The sequence below is a fragment of the Stigmatopora argus genome, chromosome 8, assembly GCF_051989625.1.
Source record: "Stigmatopora argus isolate UIUO_Sarg chromosome 8, RoL_Sarg_1.0, whole genome shotgun sequence".
In the NCBI taxonomy this organism is placed as follows: domain Eukaryota; kingdom Metazoa; phylum Chordata; class Actinopteri; order Syngnathiformes; family Syngnathidae; genus Stigmatopora; species Stigmatopora argus.
Genome location: NC_135394.1, coordinates 5,644,393 through 5,665,870, shown reverse-complemented (window position 1 = coordinate 5,665,870; position 21,478 = coordinate 5,644,393). Strand labels below are relative to the sequence as shown.

The window sequence follows — 21,478 nt, the reverse complement described above, 5'->3', positions numbered from 1 at the left end:
TTGTTCATTAAGTGTATTTTTCATTAATAATAAAAAATATAATTAAATAGAATATATTTAAAAAATAAACAAATGAGGGCACAATACATGCTTACCACTTGTTTTAATTTGTCCTTTTTGCATAAGTGCAAAACGCACCCACAACAGCCACCTGAGGGAAGTCTACACCTTTAAATAAAAAAAAAACAAGCAAAGTGTACATTTTAGTACAAAATTCCTTTTTAAAAAATTGCACAGTTTGTGTATAATATATATCTATAATCTCAATTTCAAATAAACTTGAAAGGCTCCAAGTAAACAATACTGACCAAATAAAAACAATTTCCCCAGAATTTAAAGCTGGAGAAATGAGAAACCCTGTTTTCATTTGTGTCAACCATAAATATACATATTTATATGCAAGTTTCTTTCCATATATTCTATGTGCTAGTGTTTCAAGAGACAATCAAAATTATTGCAAAGTTGTTTCAGTTCTACTATAAAACATTGTCGAAGTATCGGACATAAAAGCCTCTTTGTCAAGAATTTTCCTTAAATTAGTTAAAGAAAAATATTTGTACAACTCTTTTGACAAAACTGGAAGACCTGCTTTCGTGGAGGTTTCCATTTCAGAATGTGCATTCAAAACAATCCATCCAATGCTTCAACACACACTTCCCTGACTCATCCCCCCCAAGATTATTTTGTTTGAGAATTTGACATAACATCCCTCTCCCAAAGTGACTGTCAACGTCGATATGGGTGGAAGCCTTGTACGTTGTGGTTCTGCCCTCTTCCAAATGTGCTGGCGACAGACTGTGGGACAGTGCCGGGCTGCACTGGGCCATACGAGGGTGTCGTCTGATTAGGGTCTGCGAAGGTGTGGCTGAATGCAGTCAGGTCCTGAGCATAGGCTGCAGTGGATGAGAATATTTGCGGGAGATTAAGATTAATTTACTACTGACAAGTCCATAGCTATTAAAAAAAGCATACCTTTTGCATTCAAATAAAATAAAATAAAATAAAAAGCCTTTATTGTCATCATACACAGCTGCGTATAACGAAATTGGTGGTGCTACTCCACAAAGTGCATTTTCCCAGTAAAAAAAACAAATAGTAATATAAAAGTATAAAAAAGTCACATCCTGGCTAGGTAAATTCTAAAATATTGCACAATCTAAGATATTGCACATTGTTATTGCACACCCCGAAGTTATTGCACAGAAGGGATTGTGTGTCGTGCTAACGCAAGTTCAGAGTCCTGATGGCGGTGGGAAAAAAATGTCCTTAAGTCTATTTGTCCCTGCTTTGTGAGACCTGTAGCATCTGCCAGAGGGCAGCAGCTGGAACAGGTTGTGACCAGGGTGGTATTGGTCCCTGACAATGTTTCTGGCTCTGCAGAGGTAGCGAGGGCTGGCAATGTCATCCAGTGAGGGCAGAGAGCAGCCAATGATCTTCTGGGCAGTGTTGATCACTCTCTGCATGGCCTTTCTGTCTGCTGCCTTGCTTCCAGCGTACCACACTGTAATGCAGTATGCCAGGATGCTCTCCAGTGGCTCTATAGAAGGTTACCACTGTGGAGAGCATCCTGGCATACTGCATTACAGTGTGGTTCGCTACTCTACTATTATTGCCATAACCCTTCATGATAAATGAGCGTCAATGTTATTTGCATATTTACTTGTTCATTACAAGGGAAAACAATACTCAAAAGGGCATAAATCATCCTGGCTATTCAGTGTAACATTCTTCTACTGGTACACTTGGTGGCACAGTCACACTGAAAATGGGGCTAGAATCACCGACAGAAAACCCAGTAAACAAAAAGGACTAAGCAGCCTGTAAAGAAACTAAATCTTGCTGATTATATATGACAACATTTTCTAGGTCACAAACAGAAATACATGAAACCAATCACTCTGTAATGGAAGTATAGTGAATTAATACAAGAGAAAAAATACTTTGACCTAGGTATAACTGTACTGTAATTGTGTACATTTTACACAATGTTTTAAGATTAAGATTTGGAGGGGAGCATTCTGGGTAAATGCTTATTGATAGTTAAAAACGACTGAGCAAGGAAAATTGTATTTTTGACCATTAAGCAGCAAGGCAATGCAGACAGAACAAACAAAAAATGAAAATAGGATGTTTATGTATTGTAAGCACAGCGAGAGACAATGTTTGAATCTCTGACAGTGAATTTGAATGAAAATTACTTTCAAACACACTCCAGACTAATGGCCATGTTTTATTACGCACGGAAATTTTAATGTACGTACATGCAAAATACTACTTTGCAAAAGAGGCAATGAATGAACCAGGTTGCAGCACTTGTACAGACACTTCTACAGTAAGTGAGGAAATGCTAGTTCTGTAGCTAGGAAATATGATATTGGCACCTACCTGCACTATATCCTCCCTGATCATCCTGACCATAAGTGTGAGGACGCGTTGGTCCGTAGGCAGAGGGGTCCTGAGGGTAGTTACCCAAGCCTATCAGGAAGACGAGGAGACCACGTTGACTGAACCCAGATACTGCTGGCTGGCTAATTAGTATCTCCCTTACTTGAATTTGATAAAGTGTTAAAGTTCTACTCATCGACTGGGTTTACACTTCTGGTGATGCCTCACTTCTCAACGTCCTTTGGAAGTCCAAATATTTTCTAACATGCATTATGTCACTGTCGGGTGAAACTAAAAGCGAAATGCACAAATTTATACGAAGGTCTGTCCTGCACTAATCTGATATTTTTTACATATAATAACTATGGGTGTAATGAGAGAGCTATTTATTTGGGGCCAAATATAAGTTGGTAAAGCAAAATTCAATCCAATTCAACCAAAACGCAAAACATGATCAACATTGTCATCTTTAAGTATATTCTGTTTTATTGAGTGAAATGATTTTCAGCCAAATGTGTGAAATGTTTTAACAATTAAATGTTCAATACATTTTTTATCCATTTATTAAGTAGGTGAAACGTAACTCGTGTTAATAATATGTTATATGTACAGATATATAAGAATATCTATATGTGTCCATAATATCTCATTAAATCAGTCAAAGGCACTTTAGAGAAATCATGACAAACTTTGTAGTATAGCGTTGAACAATTTCATATCATGATGAAATTGGTGATTTTAACCCTTCATAACAACCAAGAATAGAGTGTTGAAAAACGTGTTTTTTTACACTTAAACCGACTTAAAACTGTCAAAAAAAATGCTTTTTCTTCTGTGGCATCAGGTGGCCTCAACCATATAGTTCGTGACAGAAAGAAGCATTTCACGCATGAAGGTAGTTAATTTCCTTCTTTTCACTACTTGATTAGCTCATTGTTTAATTTATTGTGTTAAAAATAAGTCTGAGGAAGATGCTGCAACCATAGACGTGTGTGTTTGTGAAGTATAGAGTCATTTTGCAAATCGTAGGCTTTGTTGGCAATGGAAGACACTAGTGACGTGTCTTATTATTTTATGTCAATGTCAGCGTAAATAAAAGCTTTTTTGCTTAATTTGGAAATTGCACATCATTTTTGGGAGGTGTTGTATTGATATTAAGGTGCTAAACTATATACGTACACAAAATACTAATATTAGGTTTGATCAATAATTATATATATTTTTTTTTTTTTTAATTTAAAAGATGCACAAGTGACATATCTGCTAACCTGGTTGCTTGCCTTTTCAGTCACACGAATTTGGTCTCGTAAAATATGCAAGAAAAAAAGTCCCTCCCATGTGTGGCATATTTGACGTAAACTGCAGAAGCCCCAAATATAAATGTTTGTAAGTAGAGGTCTGAAGAAGAAAGAATATTGAGTGAAAAAATGTTGATTGTAAGAAATGCACATAGGTGATACAAAAAACAATGAGTAATGGGAAACTTGAGACAGGGTGATGTAGTCAGGTCAGTGGAAAGACCATACGTATCGATTATTCAGCAAACATTATGTAACTGAACTGCATAACATGAAACTTCTACCTTGGGTACTGTTGAAACAAAATGTTTGAATAGAGTATTGCTCTCTGCTAAATCCACAGTGTTTATGGAGAACCCTACTATAGAGAACGTAAAATAACCCAAGATTCCAAACCAATGTGTGGTTATCATAAATTAATTTTCAGTTTTCAAACTTGATGTTTTAAAATTTTATTATGTTATTACTGTGATCACTGTGAATTATTCTTTTTTGCACCACACCTTTGAGCACGTTTTTATCAAACTGACCAAAATCAAGAAAAGTTTGATCTGATTTTGTGTCAAAAAGTGAAGCGGGCATTGATTTCATTCTTATGCATCAAGGAATAAACACATTTTTTTTACTTTCACGTAAACTATCTGTACGCTAATAAGTGAGCAGTTATTAAAATAACTTAAATACTTTAACACTGTATTCATAGCATTTGCCATTCACTTAACTCACATTTGACATTATGAACAAATGCCAGACATGTTGTAAAATGTCAAATGGCACTCAATATTTGAGATTAATCAAGCCAAAAATCATGTTTGCAATCTTCATGTTTAAAAAAAAATAATAGCCAATGACGCTTTTTCAAGTAAGGAAAGTGTTAAAGAGAACAAAAAAAAAACCTTAAATGGATAATGAATCAAATGTAGTTCTAAAAAGTTGGATGCAGCAATTTGTCAACAATGAAATAAAAGTGCTAAAACAAGCATTGCAACACAGGATGATCTAATTTAAACCTACCAACCGTTACACACATACAATGCGTCCTACTGGAGAAATTCTATGCAATAAAAACAGTAACTTCTCAGCTTATCTGGGAGTTGGGTTCATGTATGCAAAAAGTGTGACGCATTTTGACCTGATAAAGCAAAATTATTACAACAGAACGTGTGCAATGTTAACAGCATTAAAATAATTCATTTCCAGCCCAGCAGGCAACAGTTCTGGGGTCGAGGGTTCGATCCCATTTCCGACCTTCCTGTGTGGAGTTTCATGTTCTCCCTGGGCCTGCGTGGGTTTTCTCCGGGTACTCCGGTTAACCCCCCCACATCCCAAAAACATGCAGAGTAGGCTGGTTGAACACTCTAAATTTCCCCTTGGTATGTGAGCCCTGCGATTGGCTGGCCACCAATTCAGGATGTCCTCCACCTGGTGCCCGTATTTAGCTGGGCTAGGCTCCAGCACCCCACGCGACCCTTATGAGGATAAGCGGTTCATAAAATGAATGAATGAAAAAAATGATGCATTAACTTGTCATCTGTTAAGGCTGACATAGCAGCAAATGATTTGACACATTCATTCCCAGCGAAAATCGATTTGACAACAGCTGTCAATAGCAGCAAAATGGGTTTAAATACCGTAAAACCTCTATTTGAACAGCACCTCTATTTGAACAGCACCTCTAATCAAACGGCACTACGGGGGAAAGTTTGAAAAATAGAGCGGCATAGAGGTTTTTCTCAACCGGAGAAGGTGGTCAGATGGCAAGCGCCTTCTTGCCTGGGATTCATACTGTTGTCACATTAGCGATGCCACCAAGAAGAAATTGAAGAACCTCCATATTGGTGTGGCCGTGATTCCAGGAGGCTGCATCAAATTTATACAGGCCTCCGAGGTCTACTGGAACGCCCCATTCAAGGCCAACGTCTGACAGTTCTACGAGTACTGGATGTTGCACGGCGAGAAGAGCTACACCAAATTCGGCAACATGCGAGCACCAACCGCTCTCGACGGCTCGAAGGATTGCCAGATCCATTGTTTCAGGTCAGACGGCCCGATTCAGACTGGTTTGCAACTTCTCCAGCAAGTGCGAGCCAATGCTGGCGACGATGAACGTGAACTCACTCAAGACACTCGACGCTGATGCGGAAGGTGATGTGAATGACGAGGACAGCTACAACAGCGACGTGTCACTTGATTTTCACCAGTGAATTTTTAATTACTTGCCAATAATCGCCTTGCACTTGTGTCTTTTGTTAAATAATGTATATGTATATGTTACCTGGTTTGTCTTTTCATCCATAAAATTTACTGCATCTTCTCAAAATTCTGACCAGCTAGGCGGCACCCTTTAATTGAAAGGCACCTCTAATTGAACGGCACTACGGGGAAAGTTTGAAAAATAGAACAGCATTCCGTTGAAATAGAGGTTTTACGGTAACTTAATTTGCGACTAAACATATCCACAATGCTGTAGTTTTCTTACCATACTGGCTATACGGAAAGTCAGGCTGTCCAGAGGAAGGTTTGCTCAAGTCCTGAGTTGGTGTACTGGTGGGGGCAAAGCCCAGTGTTGCCGTTCCTGGAGTAGTAGGTGGAGGAGGAACTGTCTGAACATACTGTTCTGGTTGAGGAGTGCCAAAAGTGTAACCTGTTCCAAAATAAAATTATATTCTTTAATAACCTTTTTCTAATGATTTGGATTTGAGCATCAGTTAGCTCATTAATTGTCTATGTCAGCTTAGCGTGCATCGTTAAAACCAAACTTTCAAGTTCAGCACTGCTCTTGCATTGTGTTAATCTGGTTCTTTCCACTTTGTGACTTACCTTTGACAACTGTTGTGTTTCTCAAAATAATATGTACGGACCCAGCCCTGAGTGCCATCTAGTGGGTCTTGAAACAGTGCTCGAAGAAACCACATAATCAAAAAAGAACTCTTAAAACTTTAACGCAACTAAAAAGTCATTTCCTGGTACCCAGCAAGCTGTCGATCCACCAACCTAGACATAAATAGAATATGTACAGTTGTCAGGAGCAGCTCGTTTGTCCCTCCTGGCTTGCCGTTAGGTTCGAGCAGCTGCGAGTGATTCATGATTACTTCCGGATGTGTGTATTTAAACACGTCTGAATTGCTATTCATGGTCGGATCGTACTGCGTGATACTGCATACATCGCTGCAAAGGTACTGTTCTCCATGCTCCGGTTATGTTTCATTTTGGGATGTACAAGTCCTTGTTATTTTGTAAGGCGATTTGAGTCATTACATTTGAGTCAAGTTACTATCATGAGCACAGTTCGTCTTGTCCCCTCCTGCTTCCCCATTACTGGGTCCAAATCCCTCCGATCGCGCCACGACATCTCGGCGCGATCGTAACAACAGTGCTCATATATTGTGTTTAACAACAATACCAAAATAAAGTATCCTTCAACCTCCATTCCACAAGTTGTTCTTCCTCTATTGTATATTGTTATTTCAAATACTCATCCTACTAAATTATGATGTTAGAATCACTCACCAAATTGAGGTCCTGTGCTGAAGCCCTGTGAAGTGTAGGCCTGAGGTGTAGCAAAGCTGCCTGCTGGGGTGGTAACTAGGAATGCACTAAAAGGTGAAGGGGGCTGGACGGGGGTTCCCCGGCCTGCTGTTAACGTAGGTCCATAAGCACCTGATCAATTAGAAAACAACATTTCAAAAGGCACATTCCCTATTAAGTCCAACCAAGCAATTGTGCTGTCAGTTAACAATTACTGGCATAACACTGAGAATTATAATATGTATATGTTATGGTATCCTTTCTGAGATGCAGAGCTGCCAACTACTCCGGAATTTCAGGAGTTTACCCGGAAATGCAAGGCAAACTCCGGGACTCTGGACAACCTCCCAAAACTTCGGAAATCCCCCAAAAATCTTTTTTGAAGCAACCATTTCGGAAAAGTAACACATTTCCAATTTAAATGCCTGGAAATGCACACCATCGCTACGGCTTCCGACATTTTGATTCAACTGCACTGTAAACTGGAAGAATTCGGTAACACAAGTGCATTGTGAATCATCCGAGTTACAAGTTCTGACGAATGGTTTGTCTTGTGCGACTTCAGCGCATAACGATTTTGCGTGAATCGCATTCGCTGGATAAACTCAGGAAATTGGACAAGGGTACTCCTGAAATGGGGTCGACGGAGGTTGGCAGCTCTGAAGATGGCTCATCCATTGCAATGTGGCCAAAAATTAACAGAACATTTATCTTTATCACATTTTAATAGGACCTACCATTCATTTCTCAGAAATCCCAATGAGAAACTGCTCGTAAATTAATTACCAATGAGCCAGTGGTATTCACGCATTTGAATTAATTATGGCATTATTTGGTAAAACTGCCTTGATGTAAAAGTCATTATTGTTAATCAGATGTTGAGGTCCTACCTATTGGTTGGCCAGTGGTGGAAACCCAAATGCCTTCAGGGAGAAAATACATTTAAGAAGTGGTTTAGAAAAAGAACAAAATTGTCATTTGAAAATCGAAATCCAGTTGAGCCTGTAAACTGACACGCAAGCTACAATGTTTTTGAAGAAAGTAGTTGTAACTGCACTAAGGCACTCACCTTGTGGCCCATATGGCTGCTGCCAACCCTGGACAGGTGCTGCTGGCCAACCATTAGTTGCACTCAAGATGCTTCTGGGTGCCCATTGGCCTGGGCCAAGCTGGCCAGGAGCTTTATTGTCTCGGGGTTCTGCCTTTTTTACTTCAACCTGGACAAAAGGACAAGGAGGGCACATTTGGTAATACTTGCAAATGGCCCATATTGTCCCCCACCTAGTCATATTCATCCTAATTGAAATTTTTAAGACTTTTATCACATTGTTTGTTGCCAATTTAAATGGTTTCACTTTAGGACGATAGCAAGGATCGAAGTCTTCAATCAACATTATTGTGTAACCAGGAGACAAGTAGTGCTATGTGGATCAGGTACTAGAAAATAAATGGAAAAAAAAAGTCCCAATTTGATGGATCTTGGAATGAAAATGCCACATTGTGCAAAAGCTGTGACACTTTAAAAATGTCTTTAACATTTAAGAATAATGTACCTGAGAAACATAGATTATTTTACAATGAACTGCCTTCTATAAAAATGATTATACACTAATATAAAGTTCCAACTTACCTTTTTCCATCTAATGCATATGAATAATCTCAATTTATTCTCTTTAGAATACATTTAACTGAGGATGGATGTAGAGATAAAATCGTTTCTCAATTGCAACATAATAACGAAGTAAACATGCAGAAAGAATAAAATATACATTTTAAGTATAAAACTGAATCTTCATACTGTGTCAAAAAGTAAAAAAAATTCTCAAAAGTAAAAACGACGCCAATAAATATTTTAATTTCTGAGTTGTACAAAAAAACAATCTGACTGCTGAGATTAAGATTTATATAATGCCTAGATAAATCCTCGACATCTGATTGGTTGTTTGCTAGTCATTTTGTTCATTACATGGTGACATTATTTGACTAATGTAAATTCATTCACTGCGTAGTCGTGACTCCTTATGTAGTGCTCGATTGTACAGGGTAAAGGGGGTGAATTTACAACATAGCACGCTTGCTGCTTGTCAAAGCTAGTACATTTCTTTTATGGTTTCTGTAATCTCCCCTTCCTCCTTAAAATGAGAAACATTGTGGCATTCTTGTGTGACAAGAGTGCTCGTCTACCCATCAGAAATTGCTACTTTGCAGTTCTCTGAATGCATGTATACATTGTGTGTTACGCCCATCATTTTTTGCTCCCTTTGTCCAGAAGTTCTCAATCATCAATGAGTGGAGCAATCATCACGATTTATTTGACAGGGTCCTATGGAACCATCAAAATATGTCCTCGCAGAAAAGCAACGATTAAAAACGCATCAAAGTAGCTGTGATTACTGTTACAGGGAACACAGCGGTATTGATGGGAATGTCATCAATCTCTTACATGAATTGAGTACTAGGATACATTTTTGATGGGTGAATTGCAACTATCAAAATGTGCATCTCCATAAACAGAAGCAAGAAATGTATTCATTTAGTAATGTTACGGTGCTAAGATGGTCACAACTATAATTTACTCAAATATTGGAAAACTCTGGTATCAGAATTCGGCAAGTAACAAAAAATTGATATAGATACAGATCTATCTGAAAAAGCTTCAGTGGCAAAATCTGACAAGGGAGCAAAACCTGACAGAGCGCAAGTCCAAATTTCTGGAGGCGGATGTCAGAATGACAGCGCTCCGACATCTTGTTGCTGTGCATTGCTCCTGGACTAGTTTACCGTTACTCAGTGTGAAAAAATCTTAAGAACACCAGCACACTGACTCGGGTGCATCCGACAATCAAATATGGAAAGAGTATCTGTATAGCTAGCTCTCAATATCACTCCAAAACCAACAATGAATGTTTTTCTCATTTTGTACATTGTGTTATTCGGTAAAAGATTAAATGTTCCATTCAAATCGGCATTTCATTTTCACCTCATAAAATATTCCGTCCATTTCCACTCATTAACATTCATTATTTAGGCAAGGAAGATGATCTTTAAAACCTCCAGACTACTGAGGGACTGTGCAGTAACCTCAGTCTCAGTCTGCAGAAGGTCCCCACCTTGTGGAATTCCTGTGTGTGGCTCCAGTTTTTTACCTAGGTCTACAATGTCGTGTGTCTTGTGTCTGTCTTGCTACTGCAACCAAGAAATTTCCCTAATACGGGATGAAATAAAGTTCCAATCCAATATTACGTGTTCTGTTTTATGATAGTTACAGTTCATCACCCACTGTACAATTCTATCCATTTAACAAAGATGTGTGTACGATAAATTCCTTGCCTTAAGCCACAGGCCATTTTTGAATTATAAAACCCGCATGACAGGGCACCAGCAACCAGTTAAACAGCACAAGGAAACGGGCAAAGACTAAGGGGGCCCAACCAGAAATAGACTGAGGGCTTGAGTTATTGGGGTCACCTTGCAGGAGGAAAATGAATCACAAATTCAACCCAGCTTTAAAGGTGTTGCTGGCAACCCCACCCTCTTTTCTTTTTCTCTGTCGACCTAATTATGTGCATGTCTGGTAGTTGCCCTGCTGCCGCCGGCAGCTACCACAGTGCTTTATCCCATGGGCATCACAGCTTCGTGTGATGGATACCATGACTTGTGCTAAGTCCCCAACAGCAGAATTGGGATTTGTACCTCAGTTTGATGTGCTCCATTTTCTAATTTTGGAATGCATACCTCCCAAATTCCCTCAAGTTCCAGTGGAAGGTAATGTCAAGTCAAGAACAATGGATTAAGTAGAGCCTTGATGCCAGCCTGGAAAATCAGGGCAAAGTCAAGAGGGTTGTCTAACTGGAGAATTTACCGGTTTGGCTATCAATTAGATTAGACTCAGCATGGATATAATGAGAATGTGATGTTTTAATGAAGACAAAGCGAGTGTCCACTGTGAGTTGGTCATTCATAATATATGTAAAAAGATTGAGTCAATTTAAAAGGAATCTGAGGATATAATAACTCTTGTACTACTGCATTACCCTAATCTTAACTACACATTTAAGATAGATTTGTTTATTCTCAGTCAAGGCCCCGATTGGGTGATGGTTGCTACAAAAAAAAACAGCAGAAGCCATTACGCCGAAATATTCAAAATAGGCTTACATTAAACCACAGTAAAGTGGTTATTTATTTTCTTCAAGGCAAAGGCTTGGTATAAACCATCCAATTTATCAAAACTGAACACATTCTATTTGGCACACACTGACTTTAATTTATATTTTATTTTTTACTGTCAGCTTTCTCGACAATGGCTTCAATGAGATCAACTATTTTTTTATTTGGCAGGTAAATGGACACAGTATGGAGATTCTTTGATTGAGGTCACTGTTATATATATATATAAATATTTTTTTAATATTAAAATAAGAGAATATGTTGACGTGATAGTGACCTGCCAACCAAATACCAACAAAATCAAAATAAACAGAAGTGATTGGACCAATCCTTTAGGTGAATTATCCATTAGAATTCAGTGAGTTGTGGATGAATTAGCTTGACATTTTTTCAATACAATCATGTATGCTCAGAAATACATTTACACATAAATGTAGATTTTGGGGGGTAAAATTAAATACTTTTGGGAATGAAATTCCTGGATAAACTTAGTAATTGCAACTAACATCCTACAGGAGTGGTCACTTTTAAACAGAGCCTTGGGTGACAAGATCACAAATAAAAAAATATGTTGGCATTAATCAGGATATATAGAAAATGCTTATGTTGAGCATCAAACTAATCAACGTGTGTGTGTATGAAGCCGAAGATGAGTCAAACATCCAACAGCTCATTGGAATGTTTTGTAAAGTCAATCGCCCAAGCCTCTGTTTTATCTGAAGGTTAAAATAAAACTACATCTACACACTTTTTTGCCCATGATGTCGTGAAAATGCATGTTGACAGCCTGGTCCACTGATTGTTCAGCCTCGAAAGTAATAAATCCAAAACCTAGCCAACGACCAAGAGTGAATCAAGGTAGCAGGGGGAGGGGGGGTTGTGACAACACAAGATGAAGAACAGTATTGGGCTTCGGCAGAGTAAGGATGTGTCAAGATTGAGCAAGTGTTACTGGGGTTTGGATGACGTCGCACAAACCCAAAGCAACACAACCTCCAAGGCTCCTTTATACTATAGCCTGGTGGTTTGGAGGAAACATTACTCTGTGTCATTATAAGAATTCTTCACATGATGAATTATGAAAATAAATCAGTGAATTCACAATGCTTTAGATTTTATACTAGCATAATACAACAAACATATCTTTGGTGCAGTTTCATCCAAACACCACCTTAAATTGTTCTAGTTATTTGTCTTTGGAGCACACGTGGCAGCCATTGATAAAGCATTACAAAGATGTGAAGAACATAAACTGTAGAATGACCAATGTTCTCTCCAAGCTTTACCAAATTAATCATGTGACTTTTGAGTCAGGCAGGAAAAGCCGAAAATTGAACAATAAAACACTGCATATGGCAACACAAAGATATTAGGCCATAATTGGTCTCCCCAAAAATGACATGTTTTCTGAGGTTTTCATGGGGCATATACAAAGACAACCAGGAACACACAAAACTAAGTTAAGGAAATGCAAGAGAAACATAACTTTATTTTAAACGCATTAGGGTCACCAATTACGCCAAATAAAAAGGACGATATTTGAGAAATTGCTAAAATAGCTTTCAAAGTGCGACATTGATCTACTTTCAATTCGAATAAATTTCCACTATGGCAGAAGTAGGTTGAGTACACATCTCTACTAGGGGACCTAACCTAATCCAATTAACGTCCTAGGAGACAACAATTTTTAGAGACCTACAGCCAAGCATCCCCAAGATGTGTGGCCTATTGATATTAATAGCATCTGTCAATGTCCTGTCCTAAATCTGAATTTAGAACCATGCTATGAATATTTTTTTAAAGTAACACTTGGTAATGACATTACACTATAACAAATTGGATTTTTTTTGCTGTAACATTACAATAATGTTACAAGAGTCAGATATCCAGTAAGTTTAAAGATATTTTCTATTTATATAAACATTTTCTCACTCAACTGCTTTAAACAGAATGAAATAATATTTCTGTTTTTGCTCGATATTTATTGATTAGATGCGGAAGCTAACATATCAGAATAGAAGACCCTCACCCCAGTTCACAAAGGCCACGACTTTGTGTACACCCCAAAAACCAATTGAGCATATGGGCAGTTTTAAAGATATTGGCCTGTACCTCTGTGGTACCAGTCAATGTACAGTAACCTAAAGGAGAAAAGACAAATCTTAAAAGACACAGTTAATCACATTCAAACAATTCACAAGGAGAAGGGGGACAGAGGAAAGAAAAATAGAGAGGGCTCACTTACAAAAAATACTTGCGTTCTAGATTTGGGAAAACATACTATGCCATCTAAGGGAGCATTTTATCATTCATGTGCAAAATCAAGGGGAAGGAAACTTATTGCAAGACTAGACATCTTATGATTGGAATGTTTTAAAGTTATGCTAATAGATTGTGCAATGATGTTAACTGTTACATTCATCATATTAAATTCCAATGACAAACTATTCTGTGTTTTTCCCCAACAGAGAGCAAACGGAATGAAGGAGGAGCAACATGGGACACATTGTGGGTCACTGGTCACAACATCGTTGCTATGTAGGACAAATGTAGACAAAACAGATGTGACTGGAGCGCAGTGGGCAGAGACTGACACCAACATTGCCGGTGGCAGGTTGGATTCCCAGTTAGGCATTCTTACTAAAAGAGTCACTAGGATAATATAGGATTTACCAGCAATCAGAAATATGTAATCTTGGTTTCATTAATTACGACATTGATTTTATTAAATAATGAACTATAGGCATTGTGGTGATATCTCCTCATCATATTGATATTAAAACAAAATTCATCAATTAAGTATTATTGGCATAATCATATAATTATTATACTACAGCTTCATAATATTTGATTTCTTACGTAGTATAGGTATTGGTTATTGGCGTCACTGAGTTAGTAAGATTGCTTTTTTGCGTAGCAAATCAATACACACTTATTCTTGTGGAATATAAATTATTGCTTTCATTATTAAGGCACCTGTGAAGGACATATTGCCCAGAAATCAAATTGTTCTCATTGCCTTTTGCACTGTAACCATCTGGCCACCTCAAATGACTCATTTTATTTGATGCTTTGCCTCTCAAAGCAGCTGGTAAGGACTTGTATGAATTTTGGGCATCTTTTTTTCTCTAGAAGTTATCTAAATTGGAAAATGAGTTATTTACTACTTAAGATATCTCCTAAATTGGCTCATTAGAGTGATCCAAACTCTGGAAAGTTTTTTTTGTGAAATATGGTGGTTCTCATTACTGTTTTCCTTTCAACATGTCAAAACACAGTTGAAACAGATACAGTACATGCTTTAGTGTGTATATACACAGTTAAAAAAAACTGTGATTGGCAAGTCATGTTTAAACTATATTTTATTGAATACATACTCTACAGAGATATTTCAATGTTCAAACTGATAAATTTCTTTTTTTTAGCAAATAAACATCAATCAACTTGGAATTTTAAGACCAAAACAGGTTTCAAAAAGGGTAGAAAAAAAATGATTGAGAATATTGGGAAAGCTCAACAAACACATTTGGAACATTCCACAAGTGCGGAGCTTAATTGGGAGCAGGTAGATGCCATGATTTGCTATGAAAGGAGTTTCCCTGAATTGCTCAATCAAGAGAAGACGGGACAAGGTTAACCTTTTTGTGAACAAGTGCATGAGTAAATAGTCAAAACATTTAAGAACAATGTTCCTAAATGTACAATTGCAAATAATTTAGTAATTTCGTCATCTACGGTGCACAATATCCCCCAAAAGGTTCAGAGAATGTATACAAATTACTGCATGCAGTTAATTTGTTTGAACATCAAGTATCTTGTCTTTGCAGTGTATTCAATTGAATATAATAGAGTAAACAATCTATGTATTTTATTTTTAATGATTTAACGCAAATTCCCAACTTCATTGGAATTGAGGTTGTATAAAGAAGTTTGTGATTATGATTTTTTTTTTAAATGATAAATATTGAGATGTTTTTTACTCAAAATAAAGCTAGTTGAGTTCAAATTTGCATCTTTTTTGACATGGGTAGATTCATTGAAAAAAAAATAGTAATTAAATAAAATTGGTCCATGAAAGGTAGAAAAGTATTTTGGAAATACATTTTGATGTCTTCTGAATTCAATGTCAAATTTGATACTTTCTGTTTTGTATACATGATGACAACATGGAATGACTATATTGGAGTGCAAGAAAACAAATCATGAGCTGCAGTGATTAAAATGACTGTCAATTCGACAGCCGAATGGTTTTGTTTCTCTTTGGGCCAGAATAATTTGTCTTTAGATTTAAGATGGCAAGGTATGAATGGAAGGAGGGTTGAAAACAAGATCAGCTTTTACCTCGGGGCCTCTGCTTCTCTGCATCATAGATCATTACCACCTCTGTGACCTTGAATTGGGGGGAAAAGGAAACAGTGGCCATTTAGAAATGCATACAACTAATCAAATTAATATCTCACTTTTTATGAAATGTGGTTTTATTATGACTCAAGTATCAATCAGTGGGCTCAAATACTATTGATGATGACGTCATTAACAATACTCACCACTCCGAACCTATTGAAATAGTCCCTGAGTTCAGGCTCGCCACAGTTATGGGGGATTCCACCTACAAATATCTTCTTTGATTTATTGCTATCAGCTTTGCTGCCCTTCTGAAAGAAAACAAGGAGTGTATGGATTACAGTGCCTGTTAAAAGGATCCCTCTGGGAAGGGCCGCTTAGCCGTCATCTATTCAGGCAGTGCAGAGGAAATTAGGTTCTCCTCTTGCCCTGGGGTATAATTCTTAACGTGTCATGTCAATGCAAACACTAGTCTGCACAGATCAGGGAACATGGTTTCCTCCACTCACTCCCTTCACAATCGCACTGCGCTGCACTCAAACTGTAAAGGCTGGAGGCGGCTTCTACAACAAAGAGTTTAATCAAATGCATCTATTGCTTAGCCAGTAAAACGGTGACGACCTCGAGGGCCTCGTTCACAATGGCCTCTGACATTCAAAGCCCATGCTTGAAGACAGATACAGTATGTGACAAAAGACAATTAATTATCTGCTACTCAATGGGATAACATGTCTATGTTCCATGAATAGGGGAACAACTGAACAATTTCTTTTTTTTATGCCAGTGACGACATTTTCGAAATTATCTTCACTACTACAGGGGAGTTATATTATAATTGTAATTCAGGTAAATAAGGCTTTCCAATCGAGAAAATAATTTTCATGTTTCAGTCATAGGCCAGTTTCTTCTTCATACTTAATGATAATGTTGGAATATTTCAGTCGCATACTACCAGTAGATACAGGTGGAACATATAACAAATATCCAAAATGACTGAATTTCATTCTTAAATCTGAAGGATTTGCTATCAAAGTGCACTGAAATATATTCACATATTTCAAACTTGACAAATTTCATTGACATAAGTATTCAAAACAAATTGCAGTCCAACGCAAATTAAAAATACAATCATAAATTTCATGTAAAAAATAATAATAATAAAAAATTATGATGCCAATGAATTCTGATTCCTGACCCTCAGAGGTATGAAAGAAAGACATCTAAATTACAAGTTAAGAGTAAAAGTCCTATTTTTTGGTTAGTTTCACTTCAAGCCTCAACTGGGTGTGTCATGAATCGGTTGATTAGATGAATTTCAGGCACATATCAGGTGTTGTAGTATCTGATTATTTATTTAAGACCAAGTACGAGAATGAGCACAAATGCACCGTACTATTGACAAAGAAATACGATGGTCTGGACAAATTTTGTAAAATAAGTTTCAGCTGCAGAATGTGTGGTTTACTATTATCAGTACTATATAATAATCATTATGAGTCCTTCCGTATTTCAGGCTCAATACCTAATATTGAAAAGACAAGAAGAAATCAGATTCTCCTTACCCATCCTTCCTTAGTTCGAGATTTTTCAGGTTGCATTCCTCGAGGAGTACATGGCTTCGGGTCAATCTAAGAGCATAGAGAGGAAAGTTTTAACCATCAACAGAGCATGTCAAAGGCTTTTCACATTTGTCTGAAAGGGACTGCACTCAGAGTACATGAAAATAACAGTGTTTATACACAGTCAGAATTATAATATGAACCGTCAAGTTGATTCATTTGACTTTGAACAGGTAAGTCTTGTAGGGCAAGCCAATATGTATATGTTTTCAGTATCATGTATACTCCAGAACACAATTAAGTATTCATACCTAGTCATTTAGCTACTGTGAATAATCAAATACAATTTAACTGGTTGCAACATACTACACATTTCTTAATAGATGCACGAATTTTAGGAGTACTTTTGTATGTAATACTTACATTTCTTCCATCTAAATTATGTGGCTTTGTCTCCAGCACTGTCCGTACACAATTGGGGTCTTTGAATTTGACAAAACCAAAGCCTCGCGACTGATTAGTTGTTTTGTCCTTCATTATAACACAATCTACCACTTCCCCATATTGTGAAAAGTAGTTTCTCAGGGTTTCTGAGGAGAAAAAAAAAAGATAAAAAGATGAAAATAATGATAAAGCACAACACCAAAACAATGCAAGCGTGCAATGAGACATGAATCATCCCTGTTTCCCTCCTGCAGGAGCTGAACAGAAATGCGTACGCCTGCTTTTAACATCACAAACAAAGTTTGGGGAAATACCTTGAGCAAAATGAGAAGTGAATTATTATTTATTTATCCATATAATTATCGTCAATGCAAATAAAACAGAAGTACAACAAAATGTGAAAACATGAGACACCATGTATCCAAAATTCCTAAAAACCTGATCCAATAAAATTTCCCTTATCACCTAGCACAACAGACGCCACAGCCCTGGGATGCCAGCACACACCCATTCTGACTAAGTGAGCAAGTTTCAACAAATGAGGAGTCTGTAATTGCTCTTCTCTTTGCTTGGAAGCCCTGGGGAAAATGCTAAGGGAACAAGTCGAGTTCCACGGTGCCGTCCGTGCTTGTGATCTTTATCGTACAGTGCCGCAAAGACACACACGTCCATAGATACACAGTGGTCAAAAAAAGCAAGCACCAAGGAAGAGCTAGGCACAGGCTAGACTAGACTAACTTCTCTCTAAGGATGTTGTGTACCGAGACCAAAGCAGCTAACCTTTAGAAAAGGTCATGTAAATTAGCCCGATTCTAAACATTCAAATTTCTCTTGTGCACATAAAAGCTCTGGTGTGACACATGAACTAAATTTTGTCTGCTTCTGTTTTCATTGATAATGAACAAAGCTTCTGCAATGCAACATTACTAACACAGCAGTCCGGTTTTGGATTGTATTAAACAAAACTTTTTCAAAAGGCACCATTTTTTTTCAATAAGCCATGCTTTCCTTTCAGTTTCCTAGCAAGACATCCCAATTCTGTGTTTGCTTAACCTGCAAAAAATAGATGCCAGGTTCTCTTTTGTGTGCTACTTAGCTGCCTGATGGTGTAGTGGTTCACTCGCCTGACTTGTAGGCAGGCTTGGACTCGATTCCCGCTGGTGGCAGTATGATTGTGAGTGTGAATGGTCATTTGTCTCTCTGTGTGCCCTACGGCTGCCTGGCGACCAGTCTAGGGTGCCGTCTGCCTTTCACTCAAAGTCAGCTGGGATAAGCTCCAGCAACCCCCGCAACCCATACAAGGATGCGCGATATGGAAGATGAATGAATGAAAGTGTGCCACTTTGTTCTGGAGACAAATAGCTGTTCAATCACACAGTGTTGCATACTATTGGGCCTTTAAAAGAGAATGACATTCATGACACATACCTTGTGTTGTGCTCCAGTCCAGCCCACCAACAAATAATTTTCTACAAAAAAAGAGCACACAAAACACTGTAAATATAGAAGTCGTGTCAGGAAAAAACTGCGTAAATTTTCAAATACTTAAATTTATGTGGGTCAGGTGAACAGTGTAAAATACAGGTGTATTACACAGTCAACGTGACTAGAAAAGCCCACAAGAGTAGCGTGCGCAAGTGTAAAAAAAGTCACTTTATGGTACAATATTAAATAGCTAATAGTCAAATAGATCTCTCTAAACAGTAAGCCACAACAGGGGAAAATGGTACAGCTACACACAGTTAGGCAAACAATTGTAAACAGTCAACAGTGTACGATAGGATAGCTACAAAACGGGTCGGGAACCTTTATGATGGAGAGCCATAAACAATTGATATTTTCAAATATTATTCCTCCAGAGCCAAACCCAGAATTCAGACGTCAAAATACATGAAAATGTGTTCCTTTTTTAGTCTTTTCACCTCTTTTAAAGTAAAAAAACTGATTTTTGACACCATTTTTACACTGTTGCTAATCTATGCAAACCAAAGAGAGTATGCATGTAGAAGAATTTAATGGAGAAAAAAAATATGATTATAACGGTGCTAGTGCTGACATGACGCTCCTATTGGTGTGTTTGGGACTCAGCTCTCTCACCAGCAGTTTCCATATTTTACCTCACAGGCTACCGAAGAGCCATATGCACCTATCAAAGGAGCCACACGTGGCTCCCGAGCCGTAAATTCCCTACTCCTGCTATAAAATGTGCATGTGCAGTCGGAGATAGAAGTTCAGTAAATGCACGGAAGTGCAGATGGGTGTACAGTGTGTACGTGTGACATTAAATTTCGAATAATAGTTTTCCCAGTCCAGTTCATCCAAAAACATATAGAAATGACACAGGCTGGAGCCGGCTGCATCCAGTCGGAGCGGTCCGGGTTAGAGATGCTGCCGGGGTTCGGAGCGCTTTCCGCGGATGCTGCAACTTCACGAGCACTTCATCATCCGAGTAAATAGCGTCGAGAACACCCTTGACGACCGTGACATCCGTGGAGGACGACCGGGAGAAAAACGATGCGATGCCCGCTAAGTGTCCTCTTGTGTCCAAGTCGGTCCGGCCGGTCATAATTGGGCTTCGCTGGCAAACGTCAGCTAGGCTAGCTCAAAAGCTCGGAACCGGCATAAGTGGATACCGTGCCACTTTTGCACCTTGTCATAGCAAACAATTTGACAAAAGCCGACGCCGAAGTGGAGCCTTTCCGCTTGGGCTGTCCCCCGCGAGACTTCCAGCGTAAAATGTCACTTTTTTGCCTTTATTGGCGTGCGCTAGCGGTCTCGCTAACCTAGCTCGTTTGAGAACGCTAGCTGTCAAACGAGCCCGGTAGCAGAGTTGGAGACTTTGGCTCCCAGGTTCTCGTGTAAGAGCACATCCGCGTGGGACGGAGCTTACCCGATTTCATCGCCGACTAAATGGTTGTTCATTTCGGAGGATGCGAGCGGCGGGGCTGCGTGAGCAGTGGTCGGCTTCTCGCTTGAGTGCTGCCCCTCTCAAGACTGAGAGCGAAGGAAGGTCACTCCGCTTTTTGGTTCAAAACTGCTCTGCGCAATGACGACACTGCAGAATGCACCGCCTTTAAAGGAACACTCATCCACCACCACCGCAATTCCATCGCTTTACTGCTCTCCTAATGATTCGAAGAATACTAATAATCAGAATTCCAAAGAAATTCACCTTACGAATCCTGAGCCTCATCACTTACAATGAGCAAGATCGCTCATTCTCGAGTGCCAAACTAGTAGCCAATGGCAAATGAACTCTTTTTTAGGTACGTTTGACGGTGATAGACGTCCAATCCGTTTGGACTGCGAGGTCTAGCGGCGATTCCTCACTATGGTGAAAACAACACCCAGTGATTTACAGGGATAGTGTCGAAATAAATAAAGGGAAATAATCCAAATTATTTGGGACTAAACTAATGCCCATAGTTGACTGGGATAGTCTCCAGCACCCCCGTTCTTACAAAATAAATGTTCAATACAACTGAACTCTATTTTCTAGGTGTAATTCGTTTATGTATCACTAGAGGGGGCCACAAACCACTGTATTGGTGGCTATAATTTACATGGAATACATAGGACTGTCATCTCATTTTCTGAACCGCCTTATCCTCACTAAGGTCACGGGGGGTTCTGGAGCCTATCTCAGCTGACTTCAGGCAGGAGACAGCGGACACCCTGAATTGGTGGTCAGCCAATCGTGGAGCACAAGGAGACAAACAACCATTCACGCTCACACTCATACCTAGGGGG

General features: G+C 38.6%; 1 protein-coding gene across 3 annotated transcripts; it reads right to left on the bottom strand.

Annotated features, from left to right (window-relative positions):
* Positions 1-86: 86 nt before the first annotated feature.
* dazap1 (DAZ associated protein 1) lies at positions 87-20,788 on the bottom strand. Of its 3 annotated transcripts, none has more exons than XM_077606962.1 (12): positions 20,619-20,784; positions 19,157-19,197; positions 17,708-17,874; positions 17,288-17,353; positions 15,929-16,036; positions 15,723-15,771; positions 12,130-12,212; positions 8,281-8,428; positions 8,102-8,134; positions 7,194-7,343; positions 6,163-6,327; positions 87-893 (listed from the first exon to the last, which is right to left on the bottom strand). In XM_077606962.1, exons 1-12 carry the CDS (start codon positions 20,648-20,650, stop codon positions 727-729), a joined length of 1,209 nt encoding a protein of 402 aa, XP_077463088.1. In that variant the 5' UTR covers positions 20,651-20,784; the 3' UTR covers positions 87-726. The 3 variants fall into 3 exon arrangements, with proteins under 3 accessions (XP_077463088.1, XP_077463089.1, XP_077463090.1); XM_077606963.1 differs by having other exon boundaries at positions 15,929-16,033; XM_077606964.1 differs by lacking the exon at positions 87-893 and adding an exon at positions 2,136-2,475 and having other exon boundaries at positions 20,619-20,788.
* Positions 20,789-21,478: the final 690 nt, after the last annotated feature.